Genomic DNA, 20432 nt, shown 5'->3' on the forward strand with positions numbered 1-20432 from the left:
AGTTGGCACAGTACAGTAAACTGACAGTTAATATTTAAACATTTGACATTTCAAACAATTTTGAACAGAAATAGTTCATGCACATTCAGATAAATTCCTCAAAATTACAATCAAAAAAAATTTCTGTATATATGCGCACTAATTGACTGAAAGAGCACACACTTGGCGTGATGATGTCATGTTATCGATGGAAAAATGCATTCTTAGACAATATGATTTGCCTGAGCGGCTAAGAGACGCCGAGAGTAACAAGCGGTTGCCTTGTTGCATTTCCATTTAGAACAATAAACTCGTTTTTAGTATGTTTGCTGGTTTCAAGAAATGTAAATGTTGAGCGCATATCATTATGTCAAGATAACGGCACTAGCATTTACTTAATTTAAGAATATTTTTCAACATATTGAGCAAAAAGGTCTCTCTTTTTTTTTCTACCAAGAAAAGTGCACTTGTTATTAGTGAGAATATACTTATTTTAAGTTTCATTGAGGTTAGCTAATTTTACTTGTTTTGGAAAGTCTTGACAAGCCGAATTTTCTTGTTCTATTGGCAGATAATTTTGCTTAGTTCAAGTAAAATACCCCTCATTTTTGTATTTTTTTTCTTGTTTTTGAACACTGATTTTTGGCCCCACCTCCACCACGTCTTCAGCCATGCCTCTACCGAAACCATGGGTGGTGTAAAGCGGATGCCTGGACAGTACGCGGCTGTTAAGGGGTGAAGGTTTCAGGTGAGAGAGGACGCTAAAGGCAGTGCTTTTAAGGCACGCCCCCCAATATTGTTGTCCGGGTGGAAATCGGAAGAAATTCGGGAGAATGGTTGCCGCGGGAGATTTTCGGAAGGGGCACTGAAATTCGGGAGTCACCTGGGAAAATCGGGAGGGTTGGCAAGTATGAATGGGTCCCATTTTTCGAGTCTTTGGTATGACTCACGACCTACTAATCTCAGGGCCACTGAGCAGGCCTTGTGGTTAGTCACAGACATCATTTGTGCTTATTAACAAGTCCTTCTACTTATTTATATTACCGTAATTTTTCGGACTATAAGTCGCAGTTTGTTTCATAGTTTGGCCGGGGGTGCGACTTATACTCAGGAGCGACTTATGTGTGAAATTATTAACACATTACCGTAAAATATCAAATAATATTATTTAGCTCATTCACGTAAGAGACTAGACGTATAAGATTTCATGGGATTTAGCCATTAGGAGTGACAGATTGTTTGGTAAACGTATAGCATGTTCTATATGTTATAGTTATTTGAATGACTCTTACCATAATATGTTACGTTAACATACCAGGCACGTTCTCAGTTGGTTATTTATGCCTCATATAACGTACACTTATTCAGCCTGTTGTTCACTATTCTTTATTTATTTTAAATTGCCTTTCAAATGTCGATTCTTGGTGTTGGGTTTTATCAAATACATTTCCCCAAAAAATGCGACTTATATATGTTTTTTTCCTTCTTTATTATGCATTTTCGGCAGGTGCGACTTATACTCCAGTGCGACTTATACTCCGAAAAATACGGTAAATATATACTGAACGTAAATACGAACGCAACACTTTTTTTGCTCCCATTTTTAATGAGTTCTTATTCAAAAAATACCCATTCCTCCCAAATATTGTTTGATTGGCCTTTTATTGTGGACAGCCTAAGGCACACCTGTGCAATAATCATGCTGTTTAATCAGCGTCTTGAGGTGGGATGGATTATCTTGGCAAAGAAGAAGTGCTCACTCACACAGATTTAGACAGATTTGTGAACAATATGTGAGAGGGATAATCGTTTGTGTGTATAGTAAAAGTTTTAGATCTTTGAGTTCAACTCGTGAAAAATGGGAGCAAAAACAAAAGTGTGGCATTTATATTTTTGTTCGGTATAATTTGAACATATTTTTGAAAAGGAGGCTAAAAATAGATCTGCTTCAGAGGCTATTAATGCTTAATTCATATGTATTAAAATAAATCCAAAGCATTCAAGTTGCATTAATTATTCAAGTCAAAGTTAAGGATTGGGATATTTTGCTGGCTTATTTTGGACATACTTAGAAGAAGATAGTTCTGTAAGATGAAACATTTCCACACCAGACAGATGTGTGGAATGGTCACTTCAAAGGTTTTAGTATGTAAGTAAGTATGAAACAACTGTGGGCAGCACAGTTACAATAATGGCTCACACACCTGCCACACCTTTAAGAGAGATCAAAATGAAAATACATGTTTGATACCTACTGGCTACAAATTCACATAGAATGCATCCGGAAAGTATTCACAGCACCTCACTTTTTCCACATTGGATGTTACAGCCTTATTCCAAAAAAATATTTGTGTCCTCAAATTCTACAGACAACACCTTAAAATGAAAAGGTTTAAGTTAACAAAAAAGTAGTTGTTTTTTTAATTAGGCAAATTTAAATAAATCTAAAAAGATCTAAAAATCATTTGTAAATACAGTAAGTATTCACAGCCTTTGTGTCATGTCTTCTGTGTTTTTGTTATTTTTCAGTTTAGTGGTTGTCCTCAGCAGTATTGGGTTGGTTACTGAAAAACAGTAACTAGTTACAGTTACTAGTTACTTTATTTCAAAAGTAACTCAGTTACTAACTCAGTTACTTACACCAAAAAGTAATGCGTTACTGTGAAAACTAACTATTTAGTTACTTATATATATTTTATTTTTTTTGTGTGTTTTTAGGGCCCCCTTTAATGCCCTTTTAGCCTTCATTTCAGTACTGTTATTGCACTGGAGAATAATACAATGTGTTGATCAACTTGACATGCATTTGCATCACTGAACTCTGCTAAGCAATGTGGTCTACATACAACACACAAAGACAAAGATATGTTTCAAAGGGCCAACTTGTTTCAGGCCAGAACAAATTGACAAAACTATTTTAAATAGCTGCAACATAACATACATAAGTAACAAACAGCATAATAACAACATAACTGTAAAGCAAAGAAGGCACACACTACATACACAAAGCCTAACCAGGCGTTTTTTTTCTCTCAAGGAATTCTGAAACAAAATCATGTCTGAAGCCCAGAACACTCTACACATTTCCCCAGTTTTAGTTTAGAGATAAGGAAAGATTGGCCTGACCCATTAGCATCCCTCTTTATGTTTGTGAACTTTATAGTCTATACATTTAGAGTGATGTGATAATCAAACACTCTAGAACTCTAGAATGAAAGAACAACAGTATATAAGAGAATTGACAGAGTGTGTGTACCTTCAGTGCTCAGTGCCTCGTTAAAATTCAGCCGCTGTTGCTTAGGAGGTGAAGTGTGTCTCTCTTTACTAGCTTTGTCGAAGCATGTTGCTTTTGTAGCTGTTTCAGCAGATTTGAATTGCTAGGATAGGATCTTCGATCCAAGACACAGCTTACTATTAACTAATATGTTCTTTTCTTTGTGCTCGACAAAAAAAAAGTAGTGAGAATATCTCCATGTTAAGAAACTCGGCTTCGGGCTTCGCCATGTCTTGTTAGTAAACACAGACACGCCCCCTCCCACACACACACACATACACACAGACAGCCTCTTCCTTGTCGCCTCTTCCGCAGCGCTCCAATAAAACACACTCAGATCTTCTCAGTTTTTAGCCGATACTACATAAAAATGAACGTAAAATAACGCAGTAACGCATCATGTAGTAACGGTAACTGAGTTACTGAATATAAAAAATAGCGCGTTAGATTACTATTTACCGCCGAAAGTAACGGCGTTACTTTGTGTAACGCGTTAGTCCCAACACTGGTCCTCAGTGCTCCTTCCTATGTTTGAGTCTATTTATGTTCCAGTGCGCTCACCTTTTGTTTACGTTTTTGTTGCCTTGGACACTAAATGAACACACCTGTTTTTTGTTTAGTGATTAGTGTTCTCACCTGTTTCTGTCCTTAATCATTCCCCTTTATATTCTGGTGTCTCCCAGCCTAAAGTCGCTGGATCTTCGCGACAATTCTGTTTCTCTTGTTTTTTTTCCACTCTTAGTAGTTTTCTTGCCACACCAAAGTCTTTTCATGTTGTTCGCTCTTGGCGACTGTTTTCCTTTACTGCTCGACGCTATGCTAGCGCTTTAGTTTTGTATTTTTGCCTCGCCGTGTTGAGTCAAAAATCGATTCCTTTCTGAACGCCGCTCCTGCCGCTTCCTGCCACTTCCCGCTTGCTCTTCGGAGTCAATTAGCAATTATGTAGTCCTGTAACATCATTTCATGATTAATATCCAAAAAAGAACATTCTTAACAAATGACAGTAGAAGAAGCACACTGATTGAGGAGTCATAGTAAAACCAACTGAAATTTACACTTTACGTGTAGTGTTGGAGTTGTCCAACTTTTTGTGTGGCCATAAACGCACCAGTGGCTAATTGCCATAGTGTATGTGCTGGTGCAGGTGAGAGAGAGAGCAAGCGGCTGCTGTTGATATACTCATACTTGCCAACCCTCCCGGATTTTCCGGGAGACTCCCGAAATTCAGCGCCTCTCCCGAAAAATGATCGAGGGCGAGTTCTTGGTTTCTTATGTGGGTTTATTGTTAGGCAGTTTCATTAACGTCCTCCCAGCGCGGCAACAACACACAACAACAGCAGTCACGTTTTTGTCTACCGTAAAGCAGTTCGTCTGCCGTAAACAGCAATGTTGTGACACTCTTAAACAGGACAATACTGCTATCTAGTGCATTTGATGAAAGCACTTTTGTGCGTGCCACACAGCAATGCATCATCAGAGAGGGTGTTCAGCATGGTTAGAAAAATAGTGACAGAGAATAGAACAAGGATGGACAATTCAACCCTTAACTCAACAAGTATATGTGTAAATAAATGAACACTGAAATTCAAGTATTTCTTATATATATATATATATATATATATATATATATATATATATATATATATATACATACAATAAAAGAAATATATATTTATAGCTAGAATTCACTGAAAGTCAAGTATTTCTTATATATATATGAAATACTTGACTTGGTGAATTCTAGCTGTAAATATACTCCTCCCCTCTTAGCCACGCCCCTCCACCCCCCACCTCCCAAAATCGGAGGGCTCAAGGTTGGCAAGTATGGATATAACAGATGACAAAGAGTTGCTTTTGGCTTGGTTTGTACGGTAGACAACGTCTAGTTTTGCTGGATAAAAGTATTTTACACATTGTTTTGGTGTGGTTATGGCCGACAAACAATTTCGCTAAATAAAGGGACCGATGGAATTCCTTAAAGCAGTGGTTCTCAACCTTTTTTCAGTGATGTACCCCTTGTGAACATTTTTTTAATTCAAGTACCCCCCAATCAGAGCAAAGCATTTTTGGTTGAAAAAAAGAGATAAAGAAGTAAAATACAGCACTATGTCATCAGTTTCTGATTTATTAAATTGTATAACAGTGCAAAATATAGCTCATTTGTAGTGGTCTTTCTTGAACTATTTGGAAAAAAAGATATAAAAATAACTAAAAACTTGTTGAAAAATAAACAAGTGATTCAATTATAAATAAAGATTTCTACACATAGAAGTAATCAAATTAAGGTGCCCTCTTTGGATATTGTAATAGAAATCCATCTGGATTCATGAACTTAATTCTAAACATTTATTTTGTTGAAGTATTATTCAATAAATATATTTATAAAGGATTTTTGAATTGTTGCTATTTTTAGAGTATTTAAAAAAAATCTCATGTACCCCTTGGCATACCTTCAAGTACCCCCAGGGGTACGCGTACCCCCATTTGAGAACCACTGCCTTAAAGTGTCTCCACAGACGTTACAATAATTTAAGTGTTGACAAACATTGTTTATCTGTTGTGGCCGCCTTTCGTCACCTGTTCCTCACAGTTGCATTGCAAAATCATACAAAACAAACGATTCGTGTATTTTATTTCGAGTGGGATTTGATTTTTTGCACGGCATAGCTTTACTGTGCGCAGAGGACGCGTGAGCAGTGCGCAATTGCGCAGGTGCGCACCTTAGAGGGAACATTGCCCAGGGGTGCACAAGAACGGGAACTGAGGGAATCCAAAAACCAAACTGAACATGATCCCGGCAGCGGATCATAACAGCTTTCCATCCAACCTGACAGAGCTTGGGTGGTGCTGCAAAGAGGAATGGGTGAAACTGCCCACAGATAGGTGTGCCAAGCTTGTGGCATCGTATTCAAAAAGGCTGTAATTTCTGCGAAATGTGCGTCAACAAAGTTGTGAATACTTATGTACACGTAAGATTTTTTAAATAAATTTGCAAATAAAAAAAACGTTTCACATCGTTATGGGGTATTGTCTGTAGAATTTTGAGAACAAAAACAAATGTATCCCATTTTAGAATAAGGCTGTAACATAACAAAATGTCAAAAAGGTGAAGCGATGTGATTACTTTCTGGATGCACCACTGACGTGCAGTCAGGGGAGGCAGGTGAGGCTCGGCCTCACGTGCCATCATGGAAAGAAAAAAAAAGTAAAAAGAAAAAAAAAAAATTAAATTGTTATATGTATCCGGTGATTATACTATAAAGTTATTTTCCATTAAACTTCACCAGTTTTAGATTATTTTTATTCAAAATCGCTGAATTTTCACATTTGCCGTTCAAATACTGAGAAGAGACTTGCGGTGAGTCACCAGCCAGTTGGGCCTCACCATGGATTGCGCAACGACTCGGCTAACTGCTGGCCTGCTGTGCAGTGAGACCGTATTGCTATATGAACTATATTATACTTTTCCATAGTTTAGTTAGCTGAGGTATATAATGTACAGTGTATTTTGTCAACAACTGTATGTGTGTAACGTATTTCTTGTGCTGAGCAATCATAAAACGGCTGCGAAGACGCACTGTGTGAGGCTCGCAGTAATCCCGCCTCCTGGTGGTAGAGGGCGCTAGTGATCCCAGAGATCATTCTTGCGACTACTCGGCTGCAGAAGAAGTGACAACAAGCAGCAACAAGTAGCAGCGATCGTTTATTTTTTCCTCTTGCCTGGACTATTAACATGGAGGATCACATATCTAAAATAAAACAGTTTTCTAAACTGGACTTTCAATCGAAGCAGGAGGTAATAATTAACGGAAGATCTCCATCGAGACAGAGATACTTTTAAAACTGAAGAAAGATAGGGAAGACTTCTATAAACAAGTTATCGATGCTTTTGTTCAAAAGGAGCAGCGCATGGACTTCATTTATAAGTAAAGGTAAGACCATAAAAACATTTTTTTTTATTAAATGTGCTTTTTTGTGTGCTACAGCTTGTATGTGTAAAGTTAAAGTTAAGTTAAAGTACCAATGATTGTCACACACACACTAGGTGTGGTGAAATTTGTCCTCTGCATTTGACCCATCCCCTTGCTCACCACCTGGTAGGTGAGGGGAGCAGTGAGTAGCAGCGGTGGCCGTGCCCGGGAATCATTTTTGGTGATTTAACCCCCAATTCCAACCCTTGATGCTGAGTGCCAAGCAGGGAAGAATGCTGGTATGAGCTTTTAAACATAACCCGTTAACTGCTGCCAATCAAATGGTGAATAAGATACTCTTTAGGGTTCATATGTTCTGTGATGAAGTCAGTGCCTCACCAGCCATGAACCTCACCGCACGTCACTGGGATGCACTGTACATCTGGTTTAGAGATGTTGGTGTTTGCAGTGAACATTTGTGTGTGTTCTATTTCGTTTGTCAGACTTACAAAAGTTCTTAAAGAATTATCCCTGTTAAGCATGTTCACAAATGCCCACTGCAGAGGATGCTGGTTCTAAGGAGGATATCTTCAATTGTTCCCTCCACTATCAAATTCTCTCACAATTCCATACCATTCTCGTCGCAGGTTTGAGCATGTTGAGCAATAAACAAATTCATACCAGTTCACTTTGAAGTCTGAGAATCAGCTCGTCTTTGTCCTTCAGCTGCTGCAGCAACGCCTCTTCTCTGCTCCAATCCTTAACACAAGAAACAAGACACAGTTCCATGTTAATTGTGGTGACAATTGTAAAGCCATGCTTCCAAGCACTTTGGTACCGGACTGATTTTATGAGCACCAGATGTGGGGTGAATCTATCATCCAACGTTTCCTCTAAGGTGTGCGCCTGTGCAATTGCGCACTGCTCAAGCGTCCTCTGCGCACGGCAAATCTATGCCACGCACAAAATCAAATAAAAAAATAAGCACATAACAAGTTTCGACACACGGACACGACAGAGAAAACAGTTTTCGTCATCATTGTTCATATATTGTATCTGTTGAGATGCTTTGAGGACATGAATTCCATCCATCAGCAAAACTGGTCATTTTCTGCAGTAAAAACCAGACCAAAAGCAACTTTGTTATATCAACAGCAGCCGCTCGCTCTTTCTCACTTGCGCCAACACATGCACATATGGCACTTAGCCAGTGATGCGTTTACAGCCACACAAAAAGTCGGGCAACTCCAACACCACACATAAAGTGTCATTCCAGGTCGTTACACTATGATTTACCAATCAAATGTGTGCTTATTCTAGTGTCATTTATTAGGAATCTTAATTTATAAATATTAATCATGAAATGCTGTTAGTATATTAAATAAATACTAATAAAAATTTATTTTTTACAAACAGGAAGTTGCAGGAATGTACACATGATCCCCTGCTTACATCTCATTGTGCAACATGTGAATGTTTTAATGGGAACTAAATGCAATGTCCGAAAGGGGTACAAGTTATTTCCCAAGCAGGACCTTCACCCAGACAAACAATACAAGTACACAGTTCATGAAAAACAATATTTTTGGTTATTGTCACTGTAAGTGGGCCTAAACACTTATATTAGAAAATAACCGAAATGACTGCTGTCATTTGATTATAATAATAAGAGAATGTTGTCTGTCTATCTGTGTTGGCCCTGCGATGAGGTGGCGACTTGTCCAGGGTGTACCCCGCCTTCCGCCCGAATGCAGCTGAGATAGGCTCCAGCACCCCCCGCTACCCCGAAAGGGACAAGCAGTAGAAAATGGATGGATGGATGGAGATTGAACTTGTTATTTAGTCAGGTTTGGGACAGGTGTGCTGCTGGTGTAGCCACAGTGTGCACGACTGATGTTGCTCACATGGGCTCCACTGAATGCTCAGGGAGTTTTTGCGTTTGCTCACACACATGAAAAATTAGAGGGAAGATTGCTATCATCTCTCTTAATTGTTTGCGCCACCTTTTGAGAGAAGAGGCACTCAAACGGTCACTTTTTAATGTTCATGATGTCATAAGGGAACATGGTACAGTAACATGATATCGCCAATGACCAAGCTAGATGAGTCTGCCCTCTGTATACACAACCACCACATTAAAAGGAGTACAGCTTTGGGGGAAAGAAAGCAGGCTTCTCTACACATCTGCAATTAAAGCCTGGAGCTCTTCTAACTATCCATCAGTCAGGTACTGTCACGTGGGGGGGTCGCAGCTCACTGCGGGGTCGTTCTCCCGGGATGCAGAACGGACAACTCCGGACAAAACGTGTAGGTAGGAGTATGATTTATTGTCATAAATCCTACACATTACAAGAAGACAGGAACCAAACAAAAGGAACGCGTGCCGTTCGCACGAGAAGCTAAAGAACCAAAACTTAGCACTGGAATCATGGACTAGAAGCCAAGAAACAAGAAATCAACCTACGTGTTGCATACAGCAAACAATGACGCCAGACCGAGTGTGGCGAGCAACGTGAATAAATAGCTCTCTGATTAGTGCTCGGCAGCAGGTGAACGTGCCGAACTCTAATCAGAGGCAGGTGGAAATAATAAGGAACCATGGTAACAAACAAGGGTGCACAAAAACAGGAACTAAGGGAGTCCAAAACTGGCAGAACAAAAACATGATACGGACCACGGATCATGACAGGTACAGACGTGGGAGCTATAAGTTCATTCAATGATCATTTTGTTTTTTGCTTTTGAGAATAGGCTAACCCAGCATGATGTTGCTGTTAAAATGCATAATGTTTAGCATGAAGCTAACATAGCTATGCTGGTGTTGTGAACAATTGTGTCCTCCTGTCCCACTCCTTAAAGGGGAACATTATCACCAGACCTATGTAAGCGTCAATATATACCTTGATGTTGCAGGAAAAAGACCATATATTTTTTTAACCGATTTCCGAACTCTAAATGGGTGAATTTTGGCGAATTAAACGCCTTTCTAATATTCGCTCTCGGAGCGATGACGTCACAACGTGGCGTCACAACGTGGCGTCACAACGTGGCGTCACATCGGGAAGCAATCCGCCATTTTCTCAAACACCGAGTCAAATCAGCTCTGTTATTTTCCGTTTTTTCGACTGTTTTCCGTACCTTGGAGACATCATGCCTCGTCGGTGTGTTGTCGGAGGGTGTAACAACACGAACAGGGACGGGATTCAAGTTGCACCAGTGGCCCAAAGATGCGAAAGTGGCAAGAAATTGGACGTTTGTTCCGTACACTTTACCGACGTAAGCTATGCTACGACAGAGATGGCAAGAATGTGTGGATATCCTGCGACACTCAAAGCAGATGCATTTCCAACGATAAAGTCAAAGAAATCTGCCGCCAGACCCCCATTGAATCTGCCGGAGTGTGTGAGCAATTCAGGGACAAAGGACCTCGGTAGCACGGCAAGCAATGGCGGCAGTTTGTTCCCGCAGACGAGCGAGCTAAACCCCCTGGATGTCTTGGCTCACACCGTCCCTTATGCCACCGAAGATGATCAAGAGAAGAATATCGACCTTAGCTTCCCTGGCCTGCTGACATCAACTCCAAAACTGGACAGATCAGCTTTCAGGAAAAGAAAGCGGATGAAGGTATGTCTACAGAATATATTAATTGATGAAAACTGGGCTGTCTGCACTCTCAAAGTGCATGTTGTTGCCAAATGTATTTCATATGCTGTAAACCTAGTTCATAGTTGTTAGTTTCCTTTAATGCCAAACAAACACATACCAATCGTTGGTTAGAAGGCGATCGCCGAATTCGTCCTCGCTTTCTCCCGTGTCGCCGGCTGCCGTGTCGTTTTCGTCGGTTTCGCTTGCATACGGTTCAAACCGATATGGCTCAATAGCTTCAGTTTCTTCTTCAATTTCGTTTTCGCTACCTGCCTCCACACTACAACCATCCGTTTCAATACATGCATAATCTGTTAAATCGCTTAAGCTGCTGAAATCCGAGTCTGAATCCGAGCTAATGTCGCTATAGCTTGCTGTTCTTTCCGCCATGTTTGTTTGTGTTGGCTTCACTATGTGACGTCACAGGAAAATGGACGGGTGGTTAAAATCAGGCACTTTGAAGCTTTTTTTAGGGATATTGCGTGATGGGTAAAATTTTGAAAAAAACTTCGAAAAATATAATAAGCGACTGGGAACTGATTTTTAATGGTTTTAACCATTCTGAAATTGTGATAATGTTCCCCTTTAACGTTACTTAATGTTGGCATTTATTATGTTGGACAAGTGCCGAGTAGGGCTGTGGGGTTATATGATAGAGATCGATTGTTGTGACAAATTTATGGTTGATCAGCTGTTAGCATTTTAACTCAGACATGGCGGAAATGTCCGTGACAAGAGCCAATCAGAGTAGACCTTCACTTCACGTCCGGTTGTAAGTTGCCACATGTGCAAACGTGGAGCTAAACACACAGCTAAGGGCAGAGAAATAAATATCAGTAGAGATGTCCGATAATATCGCCCCCTCCAGCTCCATGCGGACCTGGAGGGGGCGTGGCCTCCAGGACCGCCTGAATTTCGGGAGATTTTCGGGAGAAAATGTGTCCCGGGAGGTTTTCGGGAGAGGCGCTGAATTTCGGGAGTCTCCCGGAAAATCCGGGAGGGTTGGCAAGTATGGCTTACATAGGTCTGGTGATAATGTTCAAAACATTATAAAACGTGTGATATTGATAAAAAAAATGTTTACATATCGCCCAGCTCTAGTGCAAAGCTACATTGTATATGTAAAATGCGGATAAAGTGCAAAACAGAACTCCTCTGAGACTATATAAACTATCAGAAACAGGCGTGGACAAAAACAGCTCATTTGCATAAAGCTCCATACACACAAAACGCCATGTTCCCAGTAGGGCTAAAACCACTTTTAAGCAATCTAAATTTCAGCATCAAGGATATCTTTTGGCTTCTAAATACACTATTACGGGACCTCAGAGACTTGTTTAAAAATTGGTGAAAAATACGATAACACGAGACCTTTTTAATGATAATTATGTAACGAGTCCCAGCAAAGAAAAGCAAAACAAAACCATTACAATTATTGTCGTTTTACTGGACAAATACTTTGAAAGGAGTCGTGTTTATCTTCGTATAATTGAAAACCTTGCTGCAGTTCCAGTCTGCCAAGCTGGTTTTTGTATAGCACAGAATTATCAAAAGCCCTGTCATCCTTAGACCGAGGAAGGAACTGACAAAAGGAGCTCAGGCAACACAAGCACATTGACTTACAAGGGAGGATGAAAACCTCGCATAATCAGTCAAATTGATGGGATCACAAGAAAGGAAAAAGGACTGTGTGCAAAAGCCCCCGACAGACACCATGGAGAAGAGTACAAAACAGATGGACGTGTAGCCAGAACTACTCCGAAGCGTACAGCAAGCGAGAAAATAACTGGGAAAAACACAGGAATGAGCGATGAAGGGCAGAACGAGACAGAGAGGGCCTGAGGCTGACCATCATGGTGTCTAAGGAACCTTCTTGTGTAGCTGAAGGACGGGAGTGAAGGGTCAGACTAAACTGTGTATCTCCAATCACCCTTACAACAAAGCCTAAAGAATTGTTTCCATCCTCAATCTCGACTCTTCGAGCTAATCATAAATACAAACCCCGTTTCCATATGAGTTGGGAAATTGTGTTAGATGTAAATATAAACGGAATACAATGATTTGCAAATCCTTTTCAACCCATATTCAGTTGAATGCACTACAAAGACAACATATTTGATGTTCAAACTACTTTTGCAAATAATCATCAACTTTAGAATTTGATGCCAGCAACACGTGACAAAGAAGTTGGGAAAAGGTGGCAATAAATACTGATAAAGTTGAGGAATGCTCATTACACACTTATTTGGAACATCCCACAGGTGAACAGGCAAATTGGGAACAGGTGGGTGCCATGATTGGGTATAAAAGTAGATTCCATGAAACAAGGATGGGGTGAGGGTCACCGCTTTGTCAACAAATGCGTGAGCAAATTGTTGAACAGTTTAAGAAAAACCTTTCTCAACCAGCTATTGCAAGGAATTTAGGGATTTCACCATCTACGGTCCGTAATATCATCAAAGGGTTCAGAGAATCTGGAGAAATCACTGCACGTAAGCAGCTAAGCCCGTGACCTTCGATCCCTCAGGCTGTACTGCATCAACAAGGGACATCAGTGTGTAAAGGATATCACCACATGGGCTCAGGAACACTTCAGAAACCCACTGTCAGTAAATACAGTTGGTCGCTACATCTGTAAGTGCAAGTTAAAACTGTTACGACTGCGGGGCATTGTGATGCCGGAGGTCGTCTTTTCAAGATGCAGAGGGTTGTCAGGAAGCTGCTTGCAGGTGAGAATAAATGATTTATTCTGATTGCAGAACAAAATGCTGCGCGGTGCACCACGGCACGGAAAACAAGAGGGTAGCAAAGATGCTAATATCAAAAATGTAAACTATGAGAGAAACCAAGAGCGTAACTTGTTGCGTAGGAGCAAACAAAACCAACAGACCGAGTGAGGCCAGCGCGTAAACTAAATAGCCCTCTGATTAGTGCCCGGGCAACAGGTGCGCGTCCGGGACACTAACCAGAGGCAGGTGACTATAATCTGCCGTCATGGCAACAGAAACAAACTCAAGAGGTGCTGAAAACACAAGTGACTTGAAAACAAAAACAAAAATATGATCCGGGCAGCGGATCATAACAAAAACTCTCCTATGCGAGGCGAAAACCGTTTATCAACAACACCCAGAAACGCCGTCGGCTTCGCTGGGCCTGAGCTCATCTTAGATGGACTGATACAAAGTGGAAAAGTGTTCTGTGGTCTGACGAGTCCACATTTCAAATTGTTTTTGGAAACTGTGGACGTCGTGTCCTCCGGACCAAAGGGGAAAAGAACCATCCGGATTGTTATAGGCGCAAAGTTGAAAAGCCAGCATCTGTGATGGTATGGGGGTGTATTAGTGCCCAAGACATGGTAACTTACACATCTGTGAAGGCACCATTAATGCTGAAAGGTACATACAGGTTTTGGAGCAACATATGTTGCCATCCAAGCAACGTTACCATGGACGCCCCTGCTTATTTCAGCAAGACAATGCCAAGCCACGTGTTACAACAGCGTGGCTTCATAGTATAAGAGTGCGGGTACTAGATTGGCCTGCCTGTAGTCCAGACCTGTCTCCCATTGAAAATGTGTGGCGCATTATGAAGCCTAAAATACCACAACGGAGACCCCCGGACTGTTGAACAACTTAAGCTGTACATCAAGCAAGAATGGGAAAGAATTAAACCTGAGAAGCTTAAAAAATGTGTCTCCTCCTGAGTGTTGTCAAAAGGAAAGGCCATGTAACACAGTGGTGAACATGCCCTTTCCCAACTACTTTGGCACGTGTTGCAGCCATGAAATTCTAAGTTAATTATTATTTGCAAAAATAATAATAAAGTTTATCAGTTTGAACATCAAATATCTTGTCTTTGTAGTGCATTCAATTGAATATGGGTTGAAAATGATTTGCAAATCATTGTATTCCGTTTATATTTACATCTAACACAATTTCCCAACTCATATGGAAACGGGGTTTGTATGTAAAAGACTTTGTAGTTTGGATTTGTTGTTAAACTGACAAGCTGAATGAATATTTAATGCCATAAATCACGTTTGGAATATGCGGTGCAGTCGAGTTCACCTGCAAAACCTCTCATTGCCATCTCTTTGATAATTACTACAAAAGTGAGCCTCTAAAATGATCATGTTTTGGGCTCGTGGCCACACCAAATGGAGGTGAGCAACGGCACGCAGCGTGAGTGCACATTCACGGGTGGTCAGCACAACCAAATGATTGTGTTTTGAAGGGTTTTTTTCTCTGTTGAACTGCAATCATGCACATTAGCAGATATTCACAGCACTAGAATAGCGCTTGAACTAGTCCACATCCTGGCAAGCTCTTACAATCGCCACACAACATTTAACATCATTTGAAAGGAAAATCTCTCGCCACATGTTCATTTATCAGGAAGAACAGAACCAATGATGGAACAAACTGCCATTAATACAACCGATTAATTCATAACACACCTGGTATTCACAGCAAGCGCTCAGTAGAACATTAAAGTGCTCCAAAAAAAATCAATTATTCCGTTATTATTCCATTCATAATGATCAAAAATCGGTTAAAGAAATAGTACAAATATTTATAATCATTAAGCCAAATAAAACGGTTTGAATTGAGTATCAATTCTGATTCAAATCAGAATCAGATCAAATAGTGAGGTGCCCAAAGAGTCACACCTCAAGTAGCACTACCAACATTTTAAAGTGCATGCAGAGGTAGATAAAGGCGCTCTATGCTGACTACTCAGAACACTTCAAAAGCAACTGATGCCATCTTGCATGGGTAACTAAAAGCTGCATTAGCGGGTTTCCTACAGCCACAGCTCTTACTGCCAATTTTATTGGTCCGACACAAATTAGATGACCCTAACGATTATGTGCAGTTAACTGAATAGACGATAGACAATAAACGTACTTGCCAACCTTGAGACCTCCGATTTCGGGAGGTGGGGGGGGGGGGGGGGGCGTGGCTAAAAGGGGAGGAGTATATTTACAGCTAGAATTCACCAAGTCAAGTATTTCATATATATATATATATATATATATATATATATATATATATATATATATATATATAAAATAAATACTTGAATTTCAGTGTTCATTTATTTACACATATACACACACATAACACTCATCTACTCATTGTTGAGTTAAGGGTTGAATTGTCCATCCTTGTTCTATTCTCTGTCACTATTTTTCAAACCATGCTGAACACCCTCTCTGATGATGCATTGATGTGTTGCACGCACAAAAGTGCTTTCATCAAATGCACTAGATGGCAGCATTGTCCTGTTTAAGAGTGTCACAACATTGCAGTTTACGGCAGACGAGCTGCTTTACGGTATACAAAAAAGTGACTGCTGTTGTTGTGTGTTGTTACCGAGCTGGGAGGACGTTAATGAAACTGCCTAACAATAAACCCACATAAGAAACCAATAACTCGCCCTCCATCATTCTATAGTTATAACGTGATTGGGCAGGTACGCTTTTTTATATTGTGGAGGACCTGAGTCCGCCTGAATTTCGGGAGAAAATTTGTCCCGGGAGGTTTTCGGGAGAGACGCTGAATTTCGGGAGTCTCCCGGAAAATCCGGGAGGGTTGGCAAGTATGACAATAATTAGTATTAATGTGGCCGATGACAGAGCTTTTAAAACATGCATACGCAAATATTTATTTATGACACATTCCAGCTGTTTACCGCAAATTTGACAACGACAAATGAACAAAAAAGTCCTCGATAATGAGCTAGCGCCTACCTTCCGAATCACTAATCCTCCCGTCTGTAGTGGCAAATAAACTGTGCTTAAACAAGTATGATTATTATAGGACAAATGAAAAACTCCACATTTCCTCCGTGACAAAGTCAAGCCGGTCCTGACTCTCTCGGCTTCCGTCTGCTCCAACGTTTTACCCTCTCCTTGTGCTCGCTAATCTTCTATAACCAGCAGTTCATCCTCCGTATATTCAGCTTCAAAAAGATAAAGTTGTGAATCCTCATTTGTCCAAAAATAATCATCTTCAACGTCTATTACATACTTGCCAGCCTTGAGACCTCCGATTTCGGGAGGTGGGGGGTAGGGGGTGGGGGGCGTGGTCGGGGGTGGGGCGGGGGGCGTGGTTAAGATATATATATATAAGAAATACTTGACTTTCAGTGAATTCTAGCTATATATATATATATATATATATATATATATATATATAAATAAATAAAATAAATACTTGAATTTCAGTGTTCATTTATTTACACATATACACACACATAACACTCATCTACTCATTGTTGAGTTAAGGGTTGAATTGTCCATCCTTGTTCTATTCTCTGTCACTATTTCAGAACACACACATTATACAAATATACATTATAAAATCAATAAGAAAACGGGACCTCTAATTTGGGAGTCTGAATTAGGATCAGAAGTTCCTATATAAACATTGCGCACTCACGTCGCCTTTTTGTATTGATTACTGCAGCTGTGCGCTGGATTCATTCACAAATACAAACTACAACTCACAAACACTTTAGAGTTAGGCTCCACCATCAGAATGTGTACTTAAACTTATAAAGATCACATGGATATTATTCAGTGAGTTGATTCACCAAAACTAACCTGTTATACAGGAGGAAAAAGCACACAGGACGTTTCAATTGTTCACAGACTGGTCACTCTCATCAGAAGGACAAGACACTTCCGGTCTGCAGGTGATAGCATTCAATTGGGAAGAAACGCCCTACTGCCCCCTACTGACCAATGTGAATACTGATAAATGTGTAATGACAGCTCCAAAAACGAATTCAAACCACAAAATAAAATAAATAAATCAACACAAAAATGTGACACATTATGGGTGGGTCACATATGCATGTACAGTAGATGGCAGTATTGCCCTGTTTAAGAGTGTCACAACATTGCTGTTTACGACAGACGAACTGCTTTACGGTAGACGAAAACTTGACTGCTGTTGTTGTGTGTTGTTACCGTGCTGGGAGGACGTTAATGAAACTGCCTAACAATAAACCCACATAAGAAACCAAGAACTCGCACTCTATCATTAGCTGTTTATATTGTGGGAAAGCGGACGTGTGAACAGGCTGTCAACACGTCACTCAGGTCCGCATGGAGCTGGAGGGGCCGTGGCCTCCAGCTCTGCCTCAATTTCGGGAGATTTTCGGGAGAAAATTTGTCCCGGGAGGTTTTCGGGAGAGGCGCTGAATTTCGGGAGTCTCCCGGAAAATCCGGGAGGGTTGGCAAGTATGGTCTATTACGAAGTTTTTCATGATTAGAAAACACACGCATTTGTTGCCGTTAGTAGGAAGTGCGTTGCTATGAGCACCGAAATAAATGTGCCCTGAAAATAAAATGACCAAAATATGTTAAAATATTGAACATATTACATATTATTATGAACTTGTCTGTTACTACATTCTTTACTGATCGCTAGTGTTACCATATCGGAGTTACTGTATAGAAATAAGGGGAAACAACTACAAATGTGCGCCTCATTCACTAACGATGTTACAAAAAAGATCAATTAGAATGCTATATGATGTTGGATATAGAGAACATACAAACCTTTTATTTATTAAATCACTGTGGAGGTTGCCCTCCTGTGGGTTCCCCTTACCGTAATAGACCTTCTTGGAAGCCCGGGAGTCTGGTTTGGACACTGTTTTATTTTGGTTACGTACCAGGTCAGCACTCTGCTCTGCAACTTTTAGTCGGTGTGAGCACGCCACGTCATCACTCCGCTCGGGCGACTTTTCAGTCTGTTTTGGTTTTGCGTGCCTGTGTGTCCGCTCGCTCCAACTCCCAACAACTGTGTCTCGGACCGGCTGCTGCTAATAAGCATGGCAGGTGATTGGATGATCAGCCCCAGCTGGGCAATCCAATCACCTGCCAGCTGTGCTTCGAGGCCGGTCCTTACACACCCCGCTCCGCGGCAGGCCCGCAGACCACGCCCCCCTCCACAATCACAATTATTGAAATTCAACATTTTGGTGCATATGCAAACAGCTAAAATTATGTAAAAAGCAAACTAAAACCTGCTACCCAAGAACGTACAACAATTATTCTCAAAAAAAGAGGAGAAATATAACCTTAGAGGACAATCTAATTTAAAACATTTGTATGCTTGTACAACACTTAAAACCTTTAGAATATCAGTATGCGGAATTAAATTATGGAATAGATTAACCAGATAAATCAAACAAAGCACTAATATGATTCAGTTTAAGAGACTGTTCAAACTACAATTGTTCACAAAGTACACAGAACAATAATTAGGATGAACATCTTGAAACCCTTTTTTTTAATTTTTTTTTTAATTGAGACAAAGATTATTTATGTATTTAATATTTGTTTGCTTACCATGGTACATTATTTATTTATTTGTTCACTGTTCTGTTAAAGAAATTGGATAAAATTGTTATGGTATGAAAAAGGGGTGGGATTAAATAAGCTCTGTTTCTTCCTACTCCTTTTCGGACGTGCTGTAATGAAACAACTGGAAATGTGTGATGCATTACATTGTATTACATCTTAGTGGCACCTTTTAGCTCTTATTTCCAAAATTGTGTACACTCCTGAATTGGGGTCTTATGCTGACATATGGACACTTATACTGCTATCTAGTGGTGTCAGAAGAGTATAACATACAATGGAATTTGGGAAAAAAAAGTGTAAAAATAAAAATTTGCATGTCACTACACATGAAGTACACATTTGTGTACTTATGGACTAAGTGCATCATATTAAAATATGTTTTTTAGTTTTTATTCTATTTAGGGTCCAACAAGCCCAAATAGCAAAGAGAAATTAAAAAAGCATGTAAACAAACAGCTTGGGCCTTAAGAAGTTAATGAAACAACTGGAAATGTGTGATGCATTACATTGTATTGCATGCATGTTCGAAATAAACTGAAAATGAACTGAACTGAACATTGTATATATACTTCCAGCGTCTATACAAAACTTTGATAGAGGGTTTTGAAGGCAACATAGGGCACTCCCATTAGCCTCATCTCGCAAGCGTTTTTTTATCTTTAGAATCCTAAACAAAAAACTAAAGATGTGTGTTCTTTTCTCTCATAAAGTATGTGAATGATTGGTAAAATACATTTAAAAAAAGTGCATCTCCCCTTTAACTCTAAAGGCCTTAGTGGCCACATGAGTGGACAGCACCTTTTAGCTCTTATTTCCAAAATTGTGTACATTACTGAATTGGGGTCTTATGCCGACATATGGACACTTATACTGCCATCTGGTGGTGTCAGAAGAGCATAACATACAATGGAATTTGGGAAAAAAAAAGTGTAAAAATAAAAATGTGCATGTCACTACACATGAAGTACACGTTTGTGTACTTATGGACTAAGTACATCATATAAAATATGTTTTTTAGTTTTTATTCTAATTAGGGTCCAATAAGCCCAAATAGCAAAGAGAAATAAAAAAAAAAGCATGTAAACAAACAGCTTGGGCCTTAAGAGGTTAATGAAACAACTGGAAATGTGTGATGCATTACATTGTATTGCATGCATGTTCGAAATAAACTGAAACTGAACTGAACATTGTATATATACTTCCAGCGTCTGTATAAAACTTTGATAGAGGGTTTTGAAGGCAA

The 20432-nt window shown here is 39.9% G+C and overlaps 1 protein-coding gene across 3 annotated transcripts in view; it reads right to left on the bottom strand.

Annotated features, from left to right (window-relative positions):
- Positions 1 to 20432, bottom strand: part of ccser1 (coiled-coil serine-rich protein 1) — a 397790-nt gene that overhangs the window by 191027 nt on the left and 186331 nt on the right. For all 3 annotated transcript variants that reach the window (XM_061929002.1, XM_061929001.1, XM_061929003.2), the window contains exon 9: positions 7846 to 7923. In XM_061929002.1, the coding sequence (XP_061784986.1) occupies positions 7846 to 7923 (78 nt within the window). The remainder of the gene's footprint in view (positions 1 to 7845; positions 7924 to 20432) is intronic.

The sequence above is a fragment of the Nerophis lumbriciformis genome, linkage group LG33 (assembly GCF_033978685.3).
Source record: "Nerophis lumbriciformis linkage group LG33, RoL_Nlum_v2.1, whole genome shotgun sequence".
NCBI lineage: Eukaryota > Metazoa > Chordata > Actinopteri > Syngnathiformes > Syngnathidae > Nerophis > Nerophis lumbriciformis.